The 19,832-nt window shown below is 52.6% G+C and overlaps 8 protein-coding genes across 8 annotated transcripts; 4 read left to right on the top strand and 4 right to left on the bottom strand.

Annotated features, from left to right (window-relative positions):
* Nucleotides 1-207: 207 nt before the first annotated feature.
* On the bottom strand, nt 208-1,065 carry NCS57_00220200 (uncharacterized protein; the record flags this gene model as incomplete). The annotated part of the gene is made up of 1 exon (XM_053052236.1): nt 208-1,065. The coding sequence occupies one exon, from the start codon at nt 1,063-1,065 to the stop codon at nt 208-210; it is 858 nt and encodes a 285-aa protein (XP_052917482.1).
* Nucleotides 1,066-1,432: 367 nt separating this feature from the next.
* Nucleotides 1,433-2,836, bottom strand: NCS57_00220100 (uncharacterized protein; the record flags this gene model as incomplete). Its single annotated transcript, XM_053052235.1, has 1 exon — nt 1,433-2,836. One exon carries the CDS (start codon nt 2,834-2,836, stop codon nt 1,433-1,435), a length of 1,404 nt encoding a protein of 467 aa, XP_052917481.1.
* A 1,291-nt stretch (nt 2,837-4,127) lies between these two features.
* NCS57_00220000 (uncharacterized protein) lies at nt 4,128-5,633 on the top strand (the record flags this gene model as incomplete). The annotated part of the gene is made up of 1 exon (XM_053052234.1): nt 4,128-5,633. The coding sequence occupies one exon, from the start codon at nt 4,128-4,130 to the stop codon at nt 5,631-5,633; it is 1,506 nt and encodes a 501-aa protein (XP_052917480.1).
* A 516-nt stretch (nt 5,634-6,149) lies between these two features.
* On the bottom strand, nt 6,150-7,924 carry NCS57_00219900 (MFS domain-containing protein; the record flags this gene model as incomplete). Its single annotated transcript, XM_053052233.1, has 4 exons — nt 6,150-6,484; nt 6,537-7,558; nt 7,610-7,855; nt 7,911-7,924. The coding sequence occupies 4 exons, from the start codon at nt 7,922-7,924 to the stop codon at nt 6,150-6,152; spliced, it is 1,617 nt and encodes a 538-aa protein (XP_052917479.1).
* A 2,782-nt stretch (nt 7,925-10,706) lies between these two features.
* On the top strand, nt 10,707-11,585 carry NCS57_00219800 (C2H2-type domain-containing protein; the record flags this gene model as incomplete). The annotated part of the gene is made up of 2 exons (XM_053052232.1): nt 10,707-11,018; nt 11,070-11,585. The coding sequence occupies 2 exons, from the start codon at nt 10,707-10,709 to the stop codon at nt 11,583-11,585; spliced, it is 828 nt and encodes a 275-aa protein (XP_052917478.1).
* A 2,281-nt stretch (nt 11,586-13,866) lies between these two features.
* On the bottom strand, nt 13,867-14,890 carry NCS57_00219700 (AB hydrolase-1 domain-containing protein; the record flags this gene model as incomplete). Its single annotated transcript, XM_053052231.1, has 3 exons — nt 13,867-14,040; nt 14,092-14,445; nt 14,525-14,890. The coding sequence occupies 3 exons, from the start codon at nt 14,888-14,890 to the stop codon at nt 13,867-13,869; spliced, it is 894 nt and encodes a 297-aa protein (XP_052917477.1).
* Nucleotides 14,891-15,761: 871 nt separating this feature from the next.
* Nucleotides 15,762-17,042, top strand: NCS57_00219600 (uncharacterized protein; the record flags this gene model as incomplete). The annotated part of the gene is made up of 2 exons (XM_053052230.1): nt 15,762-15,950; nt 16,002-17,042. 2 exons carry the CDS (start codon nt 15,762-15,764, stop codon nt 17,040-17,042), a joined length of 1,230 nt encoding a protein of 409 aa, XP_052917476.1.
* A 556-nt stretch (nt 17,043-17,598) lies between these two features.
* NCS57_00219500 (uncharacterized protein) lies at nt 17,599-19,496 on the top strand (the record flags this gene model as incomplete). Its single annotated transcript, XM_053052229.1, has 9 exons — nt 17,599-17,904; nt 17,966-18,067; nt 18,117-18,161; nt 18,218-18,234; nt 18,299-18,392; nt 18,442-18,828; nt 18,902-19,034; nt 19,095-19,214; nt 19,264-19,496. The coding sequence occupies 9 exons, from the start codon at nt 17,599-17,601 to the stop codon at nt 19,494-19,496; spliced, it is 1,437 nt and encodes a 478-aa protein (XP_052917475.1).
* Nucleotides 19,497-19,832: the final 336 nt, after the last annotated feature.

Here is a 19,832-nt window from a genome sequence, read left to right as displayed (position 1 = left end):
TCATTGCTGGGCGTGATACCATTCTTCAGTGTTTTCCATTATTCCCTCTTGCCATCCATCACCAGCAACCAATGTCATTCACCCATCCCTTTCCCTCACACACGATCAAGTTCAACTCCAAACTCCCTCGCGCAATGTCAGATGGGTATCGCGTGCAATCAATGTAGAAAACAAAACTAAAATCCTCTGGTTGGATACCACAGCTGCTCACAACTTGGTCAGATTGAGGTTTCCAGGCGCGTACCCAAACACGGCCTGTGCCAGCTCTCGAAGCGTGCGAATGCACCTGCGGTCGCCGTCGTGGCGCATAATGATAGACGGCTTGTCCATAGCGTCCAGATTGGAGAGGTCGTAGTATGGCTCAAACTTGCAGAGACTCTCGCACGCATCCCTCTTGAACTTCCACTCGATGGGCAAAAGACCCGGAGTCTCCTCAGCCAGGTCGAGATAGTGCTTGAAGCCGGCCATGTCCTTGTTCCAATCCCGGTAAAAAATGTCGAGGCGAGTTGTTGGTCGGCCCTTGATATCCTGCATGCGAAGGCGGAATGAGTCGATCAGGTAGCCGTAGACCTCTGTGTCGGGCATGTAATGAAGCCAGTTGACGCTGGGATAGCCGTATCCAGAGCTGCCTTCAGGCATCTCGGGCGCAGGCCACAAGATGTCTTTTGGATGAGGACGGTTTAAGTTCCTGTAGCGAGGCGTTGGGACTGGGCCTTGAGGGGGTGGGACAGGAAGCTCGGGCAACAGGACGGAGGCCCGACGCGTCATGGTAACGGAGGGACTGTACATAGTAGGCCAGAGTCTCGGGGTGAAGATGGGCATAACAGTGTCGGGATCAGGAGGTGGTTCGCAGATGATGGGATTCGTATAGCCGCCGTAGGGCGTGAACCCTCGCTCCTGGCCGTGTTGCCACCAGCACTCTTTGGTACAGTAGATACTGCGCTCGCCGAGATGGCCTCTAAACTTCTCTCCGACTGGAACGATGCAGCCAGCACCGCAATTTCGGCACCAGGTGTAGATGCCCTCGAGGGCTCCTTTGCTGGTCTGGTTCGGCAGGGAGAGCATGATGGGGAGATGTTGTCGATGGGTGAGAAGAAAAAGAAGAGTGCAAATAAAAGATCCAAGGCAAACGGTTTCCGGTGTTTCTGTTGTTGACTGCGTATATAAGCGATGTGAAGCGAAGATGCAATCAAGTTGGTGTCGGTTTTGTATGAGGGAGATGGAGAAGAAAAGGAGGGCGAACGGGTTGTTCTTATTACTGACAACAATGGTAGCAAACTACCTTTGTTTATGTTCTAAAAACGTGATGCTCAATAGATAATTCACCCTGGTGCAGCAGTAAATCCAAATTTCCCAAAGTGAACAGACCAAAAACACAACAATAGAGCTCATCCTTCCATTGTGCATAAACCTCAGGTGCAGCTCAAAACCCTCAATCAGTCAGATATTCCTCCCCGATATCCTCGATTCTCTTGCCCAGCCAGGCCTCAAATGCAGAAAATTGAGCCACCTTGTTTCGTTTTCCACAAAACTCCTTGAGGGCTACGGCTTGCTCCTCTACCCAGCGCCGCTGGAGGCTGATCTTGGACCCGCTGTCGAGGAGAGGGCCAAGCTCCCATGATAGCTTGGACGTGCAAATGGGGCAGAGGTATGGAGGGATGTGGCTCTGTTGTCTGGTGCTGGAGACGCCTTGCATGATGCATGCGTAGTAGGTGCAGTGTTCCATGCCGAAGCAGTAGCCTAATCCACGGGAGACGGCAAAAGCGACACGGGCGAGCCACACGCCGGTCAGATCGTCGACGGTCTTTGGCTCGGGGGCTTTCTTGTATGCTTCAATCGCAGCGGGGATTGCCGAAATGGACTTTGGTGGTTCGTCGGACTCGAGGGGCTCGTCGTTGGACATCTCAAGTCGCTTCGCCGTCTGGATCTCTTCTTCTTGAGCAATCAAGCCATTAGCGTAAGCCTTGCAGTGACTAGTAGGCCACATATGCTCCCGATCAATGTCTTGCATCTCGTCCAGGGCAGGATGCAGGCGGAACGTGGACACGAGGACGATCCGGGAGGCACCATATGCTTTCGTGACAGTGAAGTTGTTATTCTCATCATCGTTGAGGTCGTATAAATCAAAGTCAACCAGAAGGACAGTTGCGTGTGCTTTGGGAGGCATCCTGTTCAACACAGCATCCAAGAGGTCGGGCGCGTAGACCTGCATTCGCGAGACGCCGTCTTTTCCTGGGCGGCATCTGATGAGGAAGATGTCGCGAACCGTTGGGACTTCCAGGCCGATGTACGTCTGTCCCTCCTTTGGCGTTTTGCCCTTGTATGGGCGCCACTTGAGCTGCATCAGAGACTGCTGGATAGTCATGGGATGGTAAAACGCCGCGAGATAGTCGTTCAGGTCCTTCAACTGAGCTGATGACGCAGTCCAGTTTGACAACTCGGGAGTGGTGTCTGACTCTGAGACGATAGGCTTGCCCCAAGAATCGCTATCCCCTCCAACAGGTTCGCCAAAGATGGGTGGAGGAAGAACAAAGATCTTGTTTCTGTCTTCGTCGACTTCGTTTCTCGTGTATCCGCGCCATACCTTGCAGGACTGGTGATACAAGGGCGTGTCGGGGTTGAGCTGGGTCAAAAAGTCTGACGGCAGCACCAAGGGCCCGGGAAACGTCTCCTCATCTATCATGGCATCTTCGGGTATCGGGAACGTGTCTCTTCTCCTCTTACCAGAGGTAGAAGCTGCGAGAAGACGTCTTTCGAGGGAGGGTCTCTTAAAGCCGATTCGGTCCGCGATGGCGGTGCAGTCGGTGTAAAGCGACTCATGCGAACAAGGAGACATCTTTCTAAAGGTGATGCTTTCTTTTTTACTTTGATGCAACAACGTTTAAAGAGACATGTATGCACGAGTAAAGTTGATGGAAAAGTTAAAGAGTGTGGAGGACGCTGGGGGTCTTTATCTCTTTGTTCACAACAAATGTACGTATGTAATCAATGTGGCACGAAGCATTCATTGGCAGGTTTCTTGAAAACGCTCAGACGGGGATTCACTTGGAGAAACTGGAAGAGAGCAAACAAGCCGGGTGTCAGGTGTGTGGGTAGATGCGTTTGCATTCACTTACTTGGTGGTTAATATACGTACAGTGATATGCCTACAGTGCATGTAGTACTTACACTGTCATGCAAGAGATCCGTTTTTGATATGGGCAGTCTTCGTTTTAATGCCGGCCGCTGTGCTGTTGAAGCCACCACACTCACCTTGGATTATATTCAGCCGTCACCTTAATACGTGATGTCTTAGATGGGGGTATGACGCCGTTAATGATACGATGGATTAGATAAAGTATGAAGAATTTCTATATATAAAGAGTCTGTATATAAACTATATCGCCATCCGAAATCTCTAATCAGCTCCAGCTGGCGTGGGACTTTAAGGATAGCCTTAATTCACGTCGGCCGTTGGCACTGCCAACCAGGTGAACAATGAAATCTCAGAAGGGGGCCCAAAGGCCCTATTGTAACCAAGAAATACTTCCTAATTCTGTTACCTCATATTCTACCTCAGATTAACATCACCTTGCACGCCATGCAGCGCTCAACTCAAAGGCTCGACACCACTGCAACGATGGAAGAAGAAAAACCCCTCCTGATGGCTGAATATATACTTCAACTCAAGGTTGCGACTCTCCTCGCCTATATATCCAGCATCACTTCTCTATGCGATCTCGGGCCTCTTCTTCAAGCCTCTGCATTAGACGCAGCACGGGTATGCCCACATACTATTGGCGAGCTTTGGTGCCTTCTCTGAACTTGATGGTTCTTCGTTTACCCGTCGTAAGCGCGCATCGACCTTCTCGCCCTACGGGCTGCTTCGCGTGCCTCCTTGATTTTTCCAAGCGCTCGATTTTTCGGTGTGTGCGCCTCTTGAACAAGAGACACGCCTCCTTCTCCGACCTGATAGAAGCTTCTCGGATATTATATCTCGAGCATTTCGTCTTTATGGCTTTCGTCACGCCCCTCGTCGCTGTCTTCCGGGCCGGAACAGCTTCGAAGCCTTGCCAATATCGCCGGCATATTTCTTCCTGGCCCATCCCTTTCCCAGTCATTTGTCTCCCAGCCGCCATCCCAACAAGATGCTGTCTTTTTACTCCTTCCCACAAGAGATCCAGCAAATGGTCCTCTCGAAGCTGGCCCAGTCCAGAGATCTGGCCTCCTTCGCATGCATCAACAAGCACTGGCGAGAATTCTTCGAGGCCAAGACATTCCGACACCTGACCATCAGTCAATACGACATTGAAGACTTCGATATTGTCGTCCGAGGTGCCAGAAGAAGTTATATCAAGCACCTCTGGCTCCGAATCCTGCTACCAAAGCATCTCTGGGTGTGGCGCAAGGGCGAAGAAGATGAACACGTCCTCTGGAAAGCCGACAGGATCTTTACCACGTCAATATTTGACCTCTGGGATATCATTGCAAAATGGGATGCTTGCAACCATGATGGGAACTCGAGCTTTACCTTTGAGCTAAGTGCTCATTCCCCGAGCGACAGGGGTAAACATGTGCGGGACGATTTCTTTGAGAGAGACGTCGATATGTACCAGGAGTACCTGGAAACCAACTCTGTCGAGGCGTATAAATCGTCTGGAGATGTTTACGCCCCTTATTTAAAGGCTTACCGGGGACTTGGGGGCATGTTTGGGACGCAGATGTGGGATCGAACCGTGGCAGACTTGTTCGGATGGAAGCCGCTCGAGTTCAACTTTCACGAGCAAGAGGACATGCCGCCGATTCGAGAAGACGAAGCGCCAGAACTCCCAAGTGTCTCCGTCATCACCAAGTTCTTGATCCGTCGGTCACAGTTTCGAGAAATCTCTCCGGCCTCACTCATCGAAGCATTGTCGAGCCTGCCGCACCTTGAAAAAGTTGCCATTGAACGGTGGCGGTGCGTGGACGCCGGAGAGGAGACGCTCTGGTGCCAGATGGCCAGGAAATTCATCTTGGACTTGCCGATGTCGGTCAAGACATTGTCTTTGTACGGAGACACTGTCAACATCTTCCATGAGTGGTCATCTAGGGATGTCATCACCATCGGTTTGGCCAAGCATCTACGGAACTACGGCAGACACCTCGAGAACATCTCCGTCTCGCTCCTCATCGATGCCAAGGACTTTTTCCAGCCGTTTTGGACTTCGCGGACAGAGTGCACCACTAGTTGGGAGAACTTGAAGACCCTGTCACTCACCTCCCGGATCCTCAAGTCATCTTCGAGAAGCCGGGTCAACGGACTCCTCTGCGCGGCAGCCAACGCAGCCATGAAGATGCCAAAGCTGCAACTGCTGGAGCTCTGGGGCGGTGAAGAAGGGATAGCTTCCGTTTTTCGATATCGTGTTAAGGACACAGTCACCGAGATTACCTGGCTCAGCACTCACATCACCAAAGTTGACCAGAAAGTGATCAATGCCTGGACCAGCGTGGCCGTGGCACAGGGGCGGCCCGACGTCAGAGTATCGATAGGCAAAGTTGATCCCGACAAGATCATCTCTGCTGGAACTGTTCTGCGATATCTATATCTAAGAGAGCAGATCCTACACCCTGTTTCGGGATACAGGATTGCCTGGGAGCAGAAGAAGCAGATCTGAGCCGGATGTTTGGGGGACATGGTATATACATATAGGACTGGATTGGGTGAGAGTGATATTCGATGTATACTAGCAGGCGAATGACTTTGATACCCGGCATAAATGCCACTGAAATAAACCTCTTGAACGGCACTCTTCTCTAGACTTGTCACAAGCGTCGGATTGCCCTCATCATACCAGTGATAGAGCGTTGAACCTTCGCTCTGTCTTCCATTTCTCACTTGTCTCCAAGCCATTAATCCTTCAAGCCCGGGAAGACTGCACTGCGCCAAACTGAAAGAGCTAGACACAAGTATATTGTTATGGAAAGCGAGCATAAAGCACAAGGTTGGGAGAAGATGGTTGATGGACCATGTTGGTATAATAATGTTTAGCAAGAATAATGCAATGAGGCACAATCCTCGTTATTCATAAGCGGCTGAAGACTCGACAGGCCTGCTCTTCTATAAGAATGTAGTGACAATTCCGCCATAAACAATGCGCCAGACACCTGCATCTGATGACTACTTGTAATCTTTACACATATTCTTCCCGGGTTTCTCCACCAGAGTGCGAGACATCGCTGTTCCTGGACTTCTCCTGACCGCCGCCGGCAACGCTCATGCGACGGAAATAAGACTCGTCCCTCTGCTCTCGTGTGATGTAGCCAGGAGGAGTCCACTTAGAGCTGTTCCAAGGCTTAAGGTGGTCTTGGCCGTACATGAGATCGACGTTCTCCAGACTGAGCATCCGCGATTCGTAGAGGAAGAACCAGACAATAACCGCAGCAGCCAGGTTTGTTCCGCAAAAGACGAAACCATAGGCGTATTTAATTCCATCCACGGCAAGAGGAGTAAGGAACGCAATCATGACTGTGATAAGTGGTTAGTATAACGTCAAACAACACAGACCGCTGAGACTTACAGTTTCCAAGCCAGTTGCTAGCAGTAGCAAGAGAAGCTTGCTTCGCACGAGTGCGCAGAGGGAATGACTCGCCGATAACGACCCAAGCAATGGGACCCCATGTACCCGCGAAAGAAGCGATGAACATGCACGACGCGACAATCATGATGATGCCCACGGTGCGGTTCGACGCGGGATCAATGGCAGTTCCAACACTAGCGAAGATCAGGAGCCAGGCGGACTGCCAAAGAGCACCGATGAACAAGGGCCAGCGTCTTCCGTACTTCTCCACCACGTAGAGGCCGTAAAAGGTCATGACAACGTTGACAGCGCCGAGGATCAGCTGTGTCAAGATAGAGTCGATGCCGAGAGACTTGAAAATCGTAGCACCAAAGTAGAAGAAGTAGTTGACGCCAGTCCATTGCTGCAGGAAATGGATCGCAATGCCGAGAAAGGTGCGGTAGACGAGCTTGGGGATCTCAGTCTTGGGCACAAAGCACTCAGCCCAGCTTCCTTGGCCAGCCTTGCGCTCCTGGTCGAGAATCTTTCGCATCTCATTGAGGTCATCCTCGACGAGCTTGTTGTTGGGGTCGTTCTTCATGCCACGGAGTCGGGCCATTGAGGTTCGAGCGGTGGTCCAGTCGCCTCGAGACGCCAACCATCTAGGGGACTCGGGGACGCAGAGGATACCAATTCCGAGGGGGAGCGAGAACGCAATTCCGAGGCCAATGACGATTCTCCAAGAGGCGTCGGAATCACCAATGTGCTGAACGCCGTAGTTGATGATGTTGGCGACGAGAATACCGATAGTAATCATGAGCTGATACGAGGCGACGACGGCTCCTCGAATCTCACGGGGAGAGCACTCGGACTGGAACATGGGAACGCCGACCGAGAGGTTGCCGACGCCGAGACCAGCGGTAAAGCGACCCATCATCATATGAACCCAAGAGTTCATCGCTGTTATCTGGATGACATTACCAATGATGAACACGATGACTCCGAAAGTCAAGCTCTTCCGTCGACCCCACCAATCCGCCGTGCTATAGTGGTGTAAGTTGTTGGGTCAGCCATCCAGGGGGGACAAGACCTACTAGGCACCAGACAAAGAACCAAGCAGACATCCGATACTCATAAGAGAGACGACTAGGGACTGGATGATAGGCACCCATTTCTTGTCATCCGCTGGTCCTTGGGCGAATCGGTTGATGAAATCCTCAAAGAGGAGCATTCCAGAAATCTGGCCGGTATCGTATCCGAAGAGGAAGCCGCCGATAGATGTGACGACACCCAAAAGGATGGACTCGGCACCGCAGTCGGCGCCGTTGACTTTGATGGACCTGGAGAACAATGCCGTTAGCCATGCCCAGGCAAGACAGGCGGAACAGAACCTACTTTGTGCCCAACATTGTATCCAACGTGTCTCGGCTGATGTCTTGGGAGAAAGAATAAGACTAGATGAATATCTGGTTCCAAATTCCAGAAGATGGAGGCGGGAGAGCGGGTCTATTAATACCAAGACCGAAAACACGTCTGCCTCAAGACATGCAAGTGGAGAGTGTATCACAGACCCGGGGGCACAAAGTTTAGGCACGCCTGCCCCAGCTCCAAACCTGCCTGCCCCCGTTGCAAAAGTCGGCGAGGCCGACTAGTAGCTGCCAAAGTTGGTCGTGACCGAGCATCATTTACTAAACTTGGCAGTCGTCATGGGGGAAGGCATCTCCTCCATGGTCGTGTCAGCGCAGATCTCCAAGAACTGGAATAGGTCACCGCAGCAGGAAGGAGTGCGGAACGGAGGTCCAAGTGGCTGTTGACCCTCTAACGGAGACGAGAAAGGGCCGATGTCAGTGGCGCCGGAGACGCTTGGGGGGAAGCCGGCTCTGGGGTTTGCTCCACGGAGGAGTCTTGGACAGCAGTTGTAAAGGCGGGTGGTCCCTTGTGCAGGGGCCGTAAAGATGGCATGATTGGACCTCAGGTCTATTGGCTTCTCCTCAATGGAGGCAGTGGATGCTGGGGTTTCTGGGGCCAAGCCAACGTCGTTCGTTGTGTGGGAACTGGAAGGTTCAGCTTGCGCAGGAGATCTTGGGCGTGAGTGGCAGCGATGATGTCATACTTAAGCTTAAAGTCCGATACCCGTCGTCATGTTAAGCGACAGAGATTTCGGTGACGGCATCGCCTCGGTGCCATTTCCGCACAAGCCATGTCGATCTGGAATGGAAGCTGGGCATTGTTTCTTTGTTCTGTTCTTGCGAGTCACGAGGGCTGTCAGTCGAGGTGGTGTGCATTCGTCCTTGACCGCACGCGAGAATCTGGGGATTGTTGCTTTTGGCCAAGCAATTTAGCTGGCCGTTAAACACCTTTGTCCAAGACACGAGTCTCGGCATTACAAGCGGATTACGGTGAAGGTCTCTTGGCTTTTCTGGAGGTGCCGACATGGATTGATCTTCAACGCGCTGTGACGCGAGACAGTGTTGCACAGGCTGATCATTCCCCCTCACATAGTCAGCGTCCATTGACATCCGTCATTGGAAGAATATGCCGATGAACTGCTTCTCAAGCTGACAACAAGCAGTCAACAAGGGCCGGACTCCGAGACATGAAAAAACTGGGCATTTGCGTCACCTCCGACGTCCCAACGGTCCACCCGGGGCCGTGGAGAGGCCGGCCGTTACTCGGAGCTTTATGCCTGTCGCTGGAGAACAGAACAGCTCCGGTGCAAAAAAAACGGCCCGTTTGCCCTCGAGAATAAAATATCGCATGCCCCTATTTTTCTCCCAGCTTCCCCGGGCGAATCAATGCGGATCCGGAGCAAGGCACGGGGAGTGATTGCGGCTCTGGTTGGCGATGGCCTCACCACGACTGCGCACGGCGCCCGCAAAACTCCAAAGTGACGCGACCCGGACATCTGGGGACTCCATACTCACTCCATATCAACGCAGGAAAAGGCGGAGATGAGGCTTGTGAAACAGCAGATGGTCCACTGGCAAGTGAACGGGCCTCTGCAGGCGGCCGTAATTCGGTGCGATAGAGGTCGTTTGCAGCTTGCATGGTTGGCAAACGACATATCTCGGCGTGCTGAGCATCGTGCATTTTCAGCTTATGCTGTTTCATAAGAGTTGTGAAGTCTGGTTGATATCGGTGTGTAAGGCGTCCCAGTCTCTCAACAAGACGGCCAGGGATGGCTGCTCAGTCAAGGTTTCGGGCCTGGTTTGTCGAGTTCTCAATTCCCAGGACTTGAAACTCCGGACCGAGTCCTGAAGCCTTCAGCTTGCTCCGTAACCATAGTCCCTGACCTACTAACCCATGGCGTTGAGAGTGCTCTGAGGCCCTAATCAACCAGTCGGGGTGGGGAGTTGATTATTCGAGCACTCGCCAAAGAGGTGTTGGCCTCGATGCTGCAGCCGCTTCTTATCCTCCATAGTTGTTATGCTGGACGAGGCGCTGCTTCTAAAAGCCACTCGCCAAATTGACATGCCGCAAGCGAAAGTAGCGCTCAGTATTCCCCGATGAAGAATTCATGATTGGACAAACAGCTCGACTTGCGTATCGAGTATTTGCAGATCCTGTCCGTAGCCGTGGTAGACGTGGCTGTCACCACGGGAACCTAACCCAGCAATATGAACGCCGAAATTTGGCACAGGACATTGGCCATAGATGCGATCATAAACGAAGCTGTGAGCACGGAAGAGTCTCGGCATCGGTTGGGACATTCTCCTCGCGACAGCGTGCGAGTCTGAAATCCCAATCTTGGCGTTGAACTGACAAGGACTCGTACTCGGTCTTTCATTATTCCGCTCACCGAGAATAGCTTTCACTACACCGCTGCCATTAGCAGCCTTCAAACAATGCGGACCAATATCTCTGCCCTTTCTGGTTTATCGGGTTCCTAGTGCTTTTGCTTCTCTCTATGTACTCTTTCAGGTTAAAAAAAACTCAAGAAAAATGCAGTATCGCATGTCTGCTTGGAGGAATCGTCTCCAACATGAGACGCCATGATAGTGCAGTCCATGTTTAGCTCCAGCCTCACCCGGAAAGCACACCGAGCCGCGTCCTGGTCGAGGCTTGCTTCTCCCTTCTGTCATCTATCAGCATTATCATAAGCAATTGAGTCATCATAGTCTTTCTCTAGCCCACAATTCTTTAGAGCAAGGTCTCCTGGATCAATTGCGGTGCTTCATCCATTCAGCCATCATGATCTTCGACTGTGGCACCTGCCAGAGAATGTTCCCTGCGGGATCCAAGGCTCGAGACCAGCATTGCCAAGCGGCAGGGCATTCACCCCCAGCATTTGAGTGTGATACGTGTTGCTTCTACTTTGATGACGAGCATGATCGACGCGATCACATGGATCTGGAGAACCACTGGGTCCCAGATGCTCCCGAATGCAGCTTGTGTTACTTCAGGGCGCCAACGGTACAAGAGGTCAAGCATCATGAGTTTGGGCACCACTTCTACTGCGGCGAGTGCAATCGTGAATTCCAGAATTTGAACAACATCCGCCAGGTGAACCAGCCTTTCTGGTGAATAGACAGACACCAATGCTAATGTTTCTAGCACCTGAAATCACGACGGCATCAGGGTCCCGGGGTCACCTGTCCATTCTGTGAAGTCTCGTATGGCACGGCCACGGGCTTGGTCTATCATCTTGAAGGCGGCTCTTGCCCCCGAGCTCCCTTGAATCGTGACAAGATGTATCGAGTGATCCGAGAGCGCGATCCCAATGGAGTCATCTCAATCAAGGGTCTTGGGTGGTACGGCGACAGGATCTTTGAGGTCAACCCAACAGACGCGTGGAACTCTCAATGTCAAGCATTCGAATGTTATCTCTGCCATCGGCTATTCAGCAGCCTCTACGGGCTGAGAAGTCACTTGGCATCACCAAAGCACCAGCAGAAACTATATCATTGCCCATCTCAAACTTGCCGCAAGGAATTTGTCACCTTGGCCGCTCTCATCAACCATCTCGAGAGCGAAACGTGCAGATTCATGCGCTTCCAGCAGATACAGGCAGATATCAAGCATATTGTGTCATCAGACAGGATTATCGAGTTTGGGCCCCGGCCTATATAGAGCCGGAATATGTTGACAAGATGGAACAGACTGCCACGTTCGACCAAGAAAATGCCATGTAGCTTAGAAGTTGGACCCATCACTAATTACCATTTCCCGGTATTTGAACCACAGATTTATTATCAACCGCAAATTGACATTGCTTTGCCTGGTCGCCAGACTCCAGGTATCTACCTAGCCTTACGGATGCCCCCCCGCGAGCGCCATGTTCGATCTCGAACCGTGTCACTTGGTGCGCAAGACCACATTCACTACAAATTCCGTGCTTCTCTGGAGACATCTCTCGAAAAGCCTCGATGACTGGGAATTACCACCCAGGTATCGAAGAGTCCATGGGCCGGTGCCTCCTTCCTTCTGAGTTCGTATACAGCCAGGCTTCAGGAGTTGCTACTCGTCACGTGCTCTCCTCCCTCTCATCTTCTGCACCTGCCCGCCTTTCCGCTGTCATCTCCTCTTCTCCTTAAGCCTCTCTCTGCCTCACCTTGTACGTTGTTACAGTTACTGTTCGCCTACATCCTCAAGCACTGTCCGTTCCGCCAAGATGGTCTTCTTTTGTGGAACTTGCTAGAGGCAGTTCCCTGCCGGATGGCACGCCCGAGAGCAGCACTGCGAGGCCACAGGACACGACGCGCCAGAGTTCGAGTGCGAGATGTGTGACCGTTACTTTGATGAGGAGGAGGATCGCAAAGAACACGAGGTCAACAATCACCTCTACTGTTCTGATTGCGAGCGCGGGTTTTCTAACTGGAACAACATGCAGCAGGTTTGTTCGCCCCCCGTCTTGTCCTCAAACCCATAGACCTGACAGCACCAGCATCTCAGGTCGTCTCGACATCGTCGCCATGACGATCGGCAGGATGTTGTCTGCCCCTTCTGCAGAGCCAACTACCGAACTGCGACTGGTGTGACCCATCACCTTGAGCGCGGTTGCTGCCCGAGAGCGCCCCTTGATCGAGATCAACTCTACCGGGAAGTCAGACGGCGTGACCCAAACGGCTACATTTCAAACAAGTTTCTCGAATGGCATGGCACGACTACCTACGAGGCGACACAACTCGCCTGGAACCCGCGGTACCGGCAGTACGAGTGCTACCTTTGTCACACCTTGTTCCGGCACTTGTCGAGTCTCAACCAACACCTTGAATCCCCGCGGCATCAGCAGAACCTGTACCACTGCCCAAACAGGTCGTGTTTCAAGGAGTTTACGACGTTGGCGGGCCTGATCAATCATTTGGAGAGCGAAAGCTGCAGCTTCATGCGTTTCGAGGCGGTGCAGAATGGCATCCGAGGATTAGTCTCCTCGAACCGACTGATTGCGTTCTAACTGTTCAACGGAGGTGGACGGTCTCATGGCATCTTTAAGGAGTTTGGGGGAATCATAAGGTCTGTGATAGTAACACCAAGGCATAGAGTAGACTTCCAGGGGATGCGTGGTCATGTATATGAGCCGAGGTTATAGCAGGGATACTTATCCCATGTTCAGCAGTTCATACTCAGCCTGGAGTCCAAGTTCGTGTCTTGTTAAGTCAAACCCCGCGGGATATCAACTACGGAATAATAAGACCCATGTCATTGCCGTACAAATGCCGTAATTGACGCATGACCACACATTAGTCGCCGAATACTTTTACCTATAACCCGACAACTAAGAAACCGGGAGGTCCGGCCTGACAACGTTACACTGGCAAGAGACAGAAAATGGAGACATGTTAATCGAGTCACTGAGACCCAGTTCTCTCACAACTAGACTAGTTCTCATACACCGGCAGGGTTGCAGTTTCGAGTCAAGAATTTGCCATGAATCGGTCAATAGTCGGAATTAGCCGGACGCTATGGGCTGTTGAATCTCCTTTCTCTGGATGTGGCGAATGGCGACACCGCGGTGACCAACAACTTGAGTCGTAGCAAAAGGGGTCAGAACACTATGAGTTCTCTTACTGTCGACTTGAATCAAACTCTTCGGTCCGCTGTTTCTGAGAGCCAAAACGGGTATTGATCTGAGCGACAAAGACATTCAAGCCTCCAAGGAATGACCCCACCGACGACCAAACTTGGCTACGAATTGACTTTGGCGCCGTCTCCGGCAGAAGCTTCTAGCGCCCGCGCGCCGCAACGGAGGGAGTTTCACAAGGGTAGCTTGGGTTGCGGGAGAGGAAGCGGCAGTTGGGTTGAGCGGCTGAGTGAATAAGGTTGTGATTACATGGAGACGAAACGTGATGGGTTGTTTTGTTCAGAACGATTCAAAGCTAATGATTCAAAGCTATCCAACAGGGTCTATCCACTACGCATACTTCTTGACCATCTTCAAGATGGCCTCCTCGGTCTCCTTGGGGCTGGTCGCACTCAGGTAGTGGCCGGCGCCATCAACAAAGGTGAGTGTAGCCTCGGGGCTTGAGGTGAAGAGCTTGATGTGCTCAGCAGGGACATTCTTGCCGAACACGGGGTCCTCGGGGCCCTGGGTGTGCGTGAGTATATGATGATGTGATGGGAACGACGAGTGACATACCTGAAGCCAGTAGACAGGGCACTTGACATCACGAAGGCGAAGCAACAGGCCATCACGCTCGAGGAGGTTGGCGACGGCGGTTCGGAGCTTCTTACGGCCCTCATCGCCGCTGTACACCTGCTTGAGGGTTTCATCCCAGAAGGAGAGTGTTTCAGCTGAGGGGTTGGTGCCAAAGCCTACGGAGGAGACCAGGCCGCGCCAGACCTCGTCGACGACAAAGTCTGAGGTGGGAGTGGCGCTATCCCAAGACTCGTAGAAGGGGCGCAGCGACGTCTTGGGGTCCCAGCAGCCCTTCTCGCGGGACTCGGAAGACTCGTAGTCCATAGAGGTACCGAGGGGCAGGACGCCGATGATCTAAGTGGGTGAGCTACAAGTTCCGCTTCTGTACTAGGAACCGTCCCCGGAAGAACCGGCGTGTTTAAGAGGGACGTACCTTTTCAGGGGCCAGGAGAGCCATACGCACGACGATCCAGCCGCCTTGGCTGGTGCCGAGGGCAAAGGCCTTGTCGATGCCAAGGGCCTCGAGGACCTGGAGACTCATGACGGCCGAGTCCCAGTAGGTGAAGTGGTCCGAGGGAGACGAGGTGGCGCCATGGCCGAGGGGCTCGATGGCGAGCAGGTTGACAGCGTCGGTCAGGGCCTTGCTGCTGAACTGGGCGTCAAACAGTGACGAGGTGGTGCACATGGAGTTGACGAGGACGACGGTGGGCTTGCTGGGGTCGACGGCATCGCCCGAGAGACGGTAGCCGGCCTTGATGCCGCCCAGGTGGGGAACAACGATGGTAGTTTTGGCAGCCATGGTTTGACGACTGGTTGATGAAGATCTCCTAGCAAGCGAAGACTGGTCTGAGGAAAAAGAAAAGGGTATACGTACGAAGAGGAGAAAGAGGGAAAGCGAGGAAAACGTCTCTCCTCTTGGGGCTAAGCTCGCTATGTACCAACTCCATAGAAGTCCGCACTGGTGCGTGCGTCTGTTCGCGCCCGCGTAGTTGCGTGCGACGATCAGGGGCAAACAATGGTTTGCAGCAGATTCTGGTGTCGCCGCAAAATGGTGGGCAGATCGAGGCCGGAAGGGGATACTGCTCCGAGGGGGCGGCGCCGTTCCGCCCCGGGAGGGACGGGTCCCCGAGGGACGGACCCGCGAGAAAACGGCCTCTCCTCCCGGGGAGGGTTTAGTTTTCAACGTCTGAGCGGGCCGGACCGTTGAAGACTAAAGAATTGGGTATACAAACCGTTGTGAAAAGACAATTCTTTCAATTCATCTACACGAGGCTCGAGAATCTGTGACTTTGTTTCGTTTCAGGGACGTACGAGCATAATCATCCAACGGCCGACAAGCCGAGGCAAGGCTCCACCACATCAACCGGCACTTGCAACGCTGTCCAGCTCGTTCTGGTTAAGCGGCCCGCTTAGAGTGCTTACCGACGACACCGGCTCCACGGAGCAGGGACGAACTGATTCAGACCCTTGCCTGAGTCGCAAAAAGAGAATCAGATGTCACTCGTTTGGGGCGAACTAGTTCTTGGGCTCACTCACTCGTCAGGCCAGGTTCGGCGAACTTGACTTGCAGGTTATTCAAGAGTAGAGGTTGGCCCACTCGCAAAATTGTTCATGTTTCTTTCTCTTTTCAGATAATATTGGTTTTCCTTTGTTGTTTCATTGTAGGAGACATGTCGTCTTCTGATTCTGTACTTCCTGGTCTGCCGGGCTTTGACCCCCAGAATATCCAGCCATGGACTGTCGAGGTTGTCGTGTGCATGACGGTCCTGGCACTGGCTTCAGTCGGCCTACGACTGTTTAGTCGACATCTCAAGGCACAGCAACTATGGTGGGACGATTATATTATCATATTCTCAATGGTGAGTAAAGTGTGTTTCCTCAGTTATCAGTGTCCCATCTGACACTCTTAGTTGTGGAATCTAGTGGTCGTCGGTTTCATCTTCGCCATGCACTCGTGCGGTATGGGCCTCCACGCCGACAAGGTCGACCCCAAGGACATCGTCATGATGGCAAAGTGGCTGGTGGTGGCCGAAGTGCTCTACGCCTGGAACCTTGGCTGGACCAAGCTGAGCCTGCTGGTCATGTACTACCGCATCTTCCGAGTGCCCTACTTCAAGAAGATGGCCTGGATCGTCAGCACTTTTGTCTTTGCATGGGTCATTTGCATCACCTTCCTCTTCATCTTCATCTGCATTCCCGTCGAGAAGCTTTGGTATCCGGACATTCCTGGTCGCTGCATCAACCAGGTCGGCACCTGGATCGCCAACGCCGCGAGCACCATTTTCACAGACGTCGTCATCCTGATGCTGCCGCTGCCACCCATCTGGAAGCTGCAGCTGGGCAGGTCCGAGAAGATTGGACTCACCACTGCTTTCGCCCTCGGATTCTTCGTCGTCTTCGCCTCAGCCTACCGAACGAGTGTCCTCTTCACCTACAGCAACTCCGATCCTACGTATACGCTCGCCCCGACGGTCGGCTGGACGGATATCGAGATGTCGGCGGGTATTGTTTCAGCGAACCTACCGACCATGTTGCCAGTCCTGAAGCTCGTGGCTCGTTTTACCGGACTTAGCAGTCTTGCGTCAACCGTTCGCGCAGGTTCGAGGCCTACTTTCGGATCCAAGGGGGACAGGAGTGCCCAGGGGCTGGCCTCACGGGAGGATACCAACAAAGGCACCAGGTCAAACTCCAACACCAGCTCGAGGGGGGATGACTTTTATCGACTTCCCGACGAGACCGACTCCGATGGATTGATGAAGGGGTCGGGATTCGGAGACCTGTCCACGGCGTCGGATGCTAAGCTGAGGCCTGACACGAAGGGCTATGAGCTCACCGTGAAGACGTACAAGTCGAACCCGGATAGGGATGACGATAGTGGAGAGGGTATTCTCTTGCAGGGCATTCGGGTGCAGAGGGAGTTTGAGCAGACGACTACGACGCGAAAGCAGTGAGGGAACGATCACAAGTGTATTGATAGATGGAAAAAAGCGTGAGAATTGGCCAAAATACAGACAAAAATAATACAATTAACAAAAACAAGTCATCAAGCCCTTTGCCAAAATATTGAAGCTTCTATGTTTTTGTGTTCAGGCCGTTCTAACTGAGGCTGACATTGATTCCTGGGTACCTATCCATAGCAGATTTGGGGGGCTGCACGTTCGATATTGAGGTGTTCACCGTGCCGTGCCATGCCACTGGCGCAGCAGTGCAAGAATACATGAGATTGATTCATGTGAAAATCCTGCCAAAACAATTTCTTGTTTTCTTTCCCTCCCTCAAATTCCTCCAGAAACCGTTGTCAGTCAGGACAATAGAAGCCACAATCAGCCTCCGGCCGCAAGCCAACAGGTTTCTTTGTTACAAACTTTCCTCTTCAACCTTCAGGGCGCCTTCTTTCCTATCAATAACCACCTCCTCAAAACCACGCCGAAAGTGCTTTTCAGTGCCTCAACTTCATCAAGAGACTTCTCCTCAGTGGTTCTGCAGAAGCAACCTTATAACCACGAGATGGCTTCCAAGATCCCCCCTCCACAGATCCCACCGCCAAAGCCGCCGTCACCCCTATTTGATGTGTTGACGACTACGGCGGATGACCTTCCCAAGCGTCTCGAGGCAGGAACCATCACCAGCCTGGAGATTGTAGAGTCGTATCTCTCGCATATCGAGGCACACAACACCACAGGCGCGAAATGCAGGGCCGTCATCTCTACCCCTCCCAGATTTCAGCTTATCGCCTGGGCTGCTCAGCTCGATGAAGAACGCCGACGAGGGGACGTGAAGGGCCCTCTTCACGGAATACTCATTCTACTCAAGGTATATACTTTATTTTCCTCTCTAGTCTGCATGTTACGTTGCTAATCCGGACTTGCGACAGGACAACATTGCTACTGACCCGTCTCTCTGGATGCCAACTACCGTTGGATCCTATGCTCTCTGGGACTCCTGCCCAACGGGCAATGGCCCAGTCGTCGAAAATGTACGCCACGCCCTCCATGAGTACATACCGTCTAACGAAAATTGCTCAGTTGATCAACTGCGGCCTCATCATTCTTGGGAAGGCCAACATGACGGTAAGTCTTCTGAGAAATAAGGCCTCAAGTTGTGCCTCGAGGTAACAGTATAACAGGAGTTCGTGGGAATGAAGTAAGACCGATCCCATTATGGCTACGGCTCCCTCTCAAATCATGGGGTTGACTGACGTGGACAGAGGCGTGAGTGGGTGGTCTGCCGTTGGGGGGATGTGCGAACCTGCGTATATCCCTACTGGTTACAAGATCGGAGAGAAACCCCGCGGTGAAACTGTAAGACTCCAAAAAAGCTTCTTTCATTACATTAACCCACTGTTTATAGACACCTGCCGGCTCTTCGACTGGATCTGCAGTGGGCGTCGCCTCTGGGTTCGCCCAAATCTCTGTGGGAACCGAGACCTCTGGGTCCATGGTATCTCCCGCTGCTGTTGCAGCTCTATATGCACTCAAGCTCACACCAGGCTCCATCCCGATGACTGGGGTTATGGAATTGACTGCTTGCTTTGACACGCTAGGCGCTTTTGGCAAATCAGCATTGGATGTAGCTCTCGCCTGTGATGCTCTTCTAGCCTCACACAGCGGTACGAGTCTAGCCTCGTCCGTGTCATCTATGAGGCTTGAGGACGTTTCAGTGGGTTTCGTTGACATCGAAAAGTGGAGGTTGCCCGCCGGTACTCAGGTTGACGATCCGAAGCACTTTGAGCAAACCGTAAGTACATCCGACTGGCGCATTTTCCTTCTCTTCCGGTCAATCAGGGATCCAACTTGCTCATACTTTACAGGCCCGAGAGTATCAGCAAGCAAAGGACACGCTGCGACAGAGTGGTGTCAAGGTTGTCGACGCATACATCATCCCTCCAGAGGAGTACATGATAGGTGACACAAACGTCGATGATTTGATGGACAAGATCATTAGTATGGAACTCGAGTGAGAAAGATGATGACGATGATTAGCCTGTTAACTTGATTTAACAGGATGCCAAGGAAAGAATGGTATCGAGCGCTACCTCAAAGCCCTCAAATTCTCCAAGGTCGGAACTTTGGAGCAGATCCTCCAGTTCAATGAAGACCACGCCGAAGTTGAGCTTGACAAAGGTATGGCACTTGATCGATCCCTCAGAGCATATCTAACGTGTGGCATTAGGCTACTGTCCGAACCAAGGCAGGCTCTCGGGGCTCGTCACGGAATCGAAGCCGGATGAGGAGGTTTCGGAGTGGCTCGAGGAGTGTAAGCGCTGGGCAGCCACGGAAGGAATCGACAAAGTCACTTCAGAGCAAGGTGTGGATGTTGTCGTGTGTTGCTCAGACAGCTACTTTGCAGGCGTCTCAGTGGCAGCACGTGAGTGCAACACATCCCCTCCACTAAGCAAGTTCTGACCAACGCAGGATACCCGATGGCTGCGGTTCCTTTGGGGTACATTGAGAGTAGCGGACGGCCATACGGCCTCCAGCCCATCGCCCCAGCCCATCAGGAGGCGAAGCTGGTCAGGTTCATGGCGGCGTGGGAGCGCGTCTTTCCGCCGAGACGGGTCCCAGATCTTGAAGCTTGCGAGAAAGCGAGAGTTGGTTTGGGGGGGGTGGAAATTCGGATCGCGCCGCTCCGAGGATAACGATTGAGCTGATAGTATAACGCTCTGCTTCTCAAAGAAAGCAGGGGGTGACCTGTCCGCAGCTACGTTCGCAGGTAGAGATAACTAGAACAACAGCACAACT

The sequence above is a fragment of the Fusarium keratoplasticum genome, chromosome 2 (assembly GCF_025433545.1).
Source record: "Fusarium keratoplasticum isolate Fu6.1 chromosome 2, whole genome shotgun sequence".
Classification (NCBI taxonomy): Eukaryota; Fungi; Ascomycota; class Sordariomycetes; order Hypocreales; family Nectriaceae; genus Fusarium; species Fusarium keratoplasticum.
This window is presented reverse-complemented; position numbering and strand designations above follow the sequence as displayed.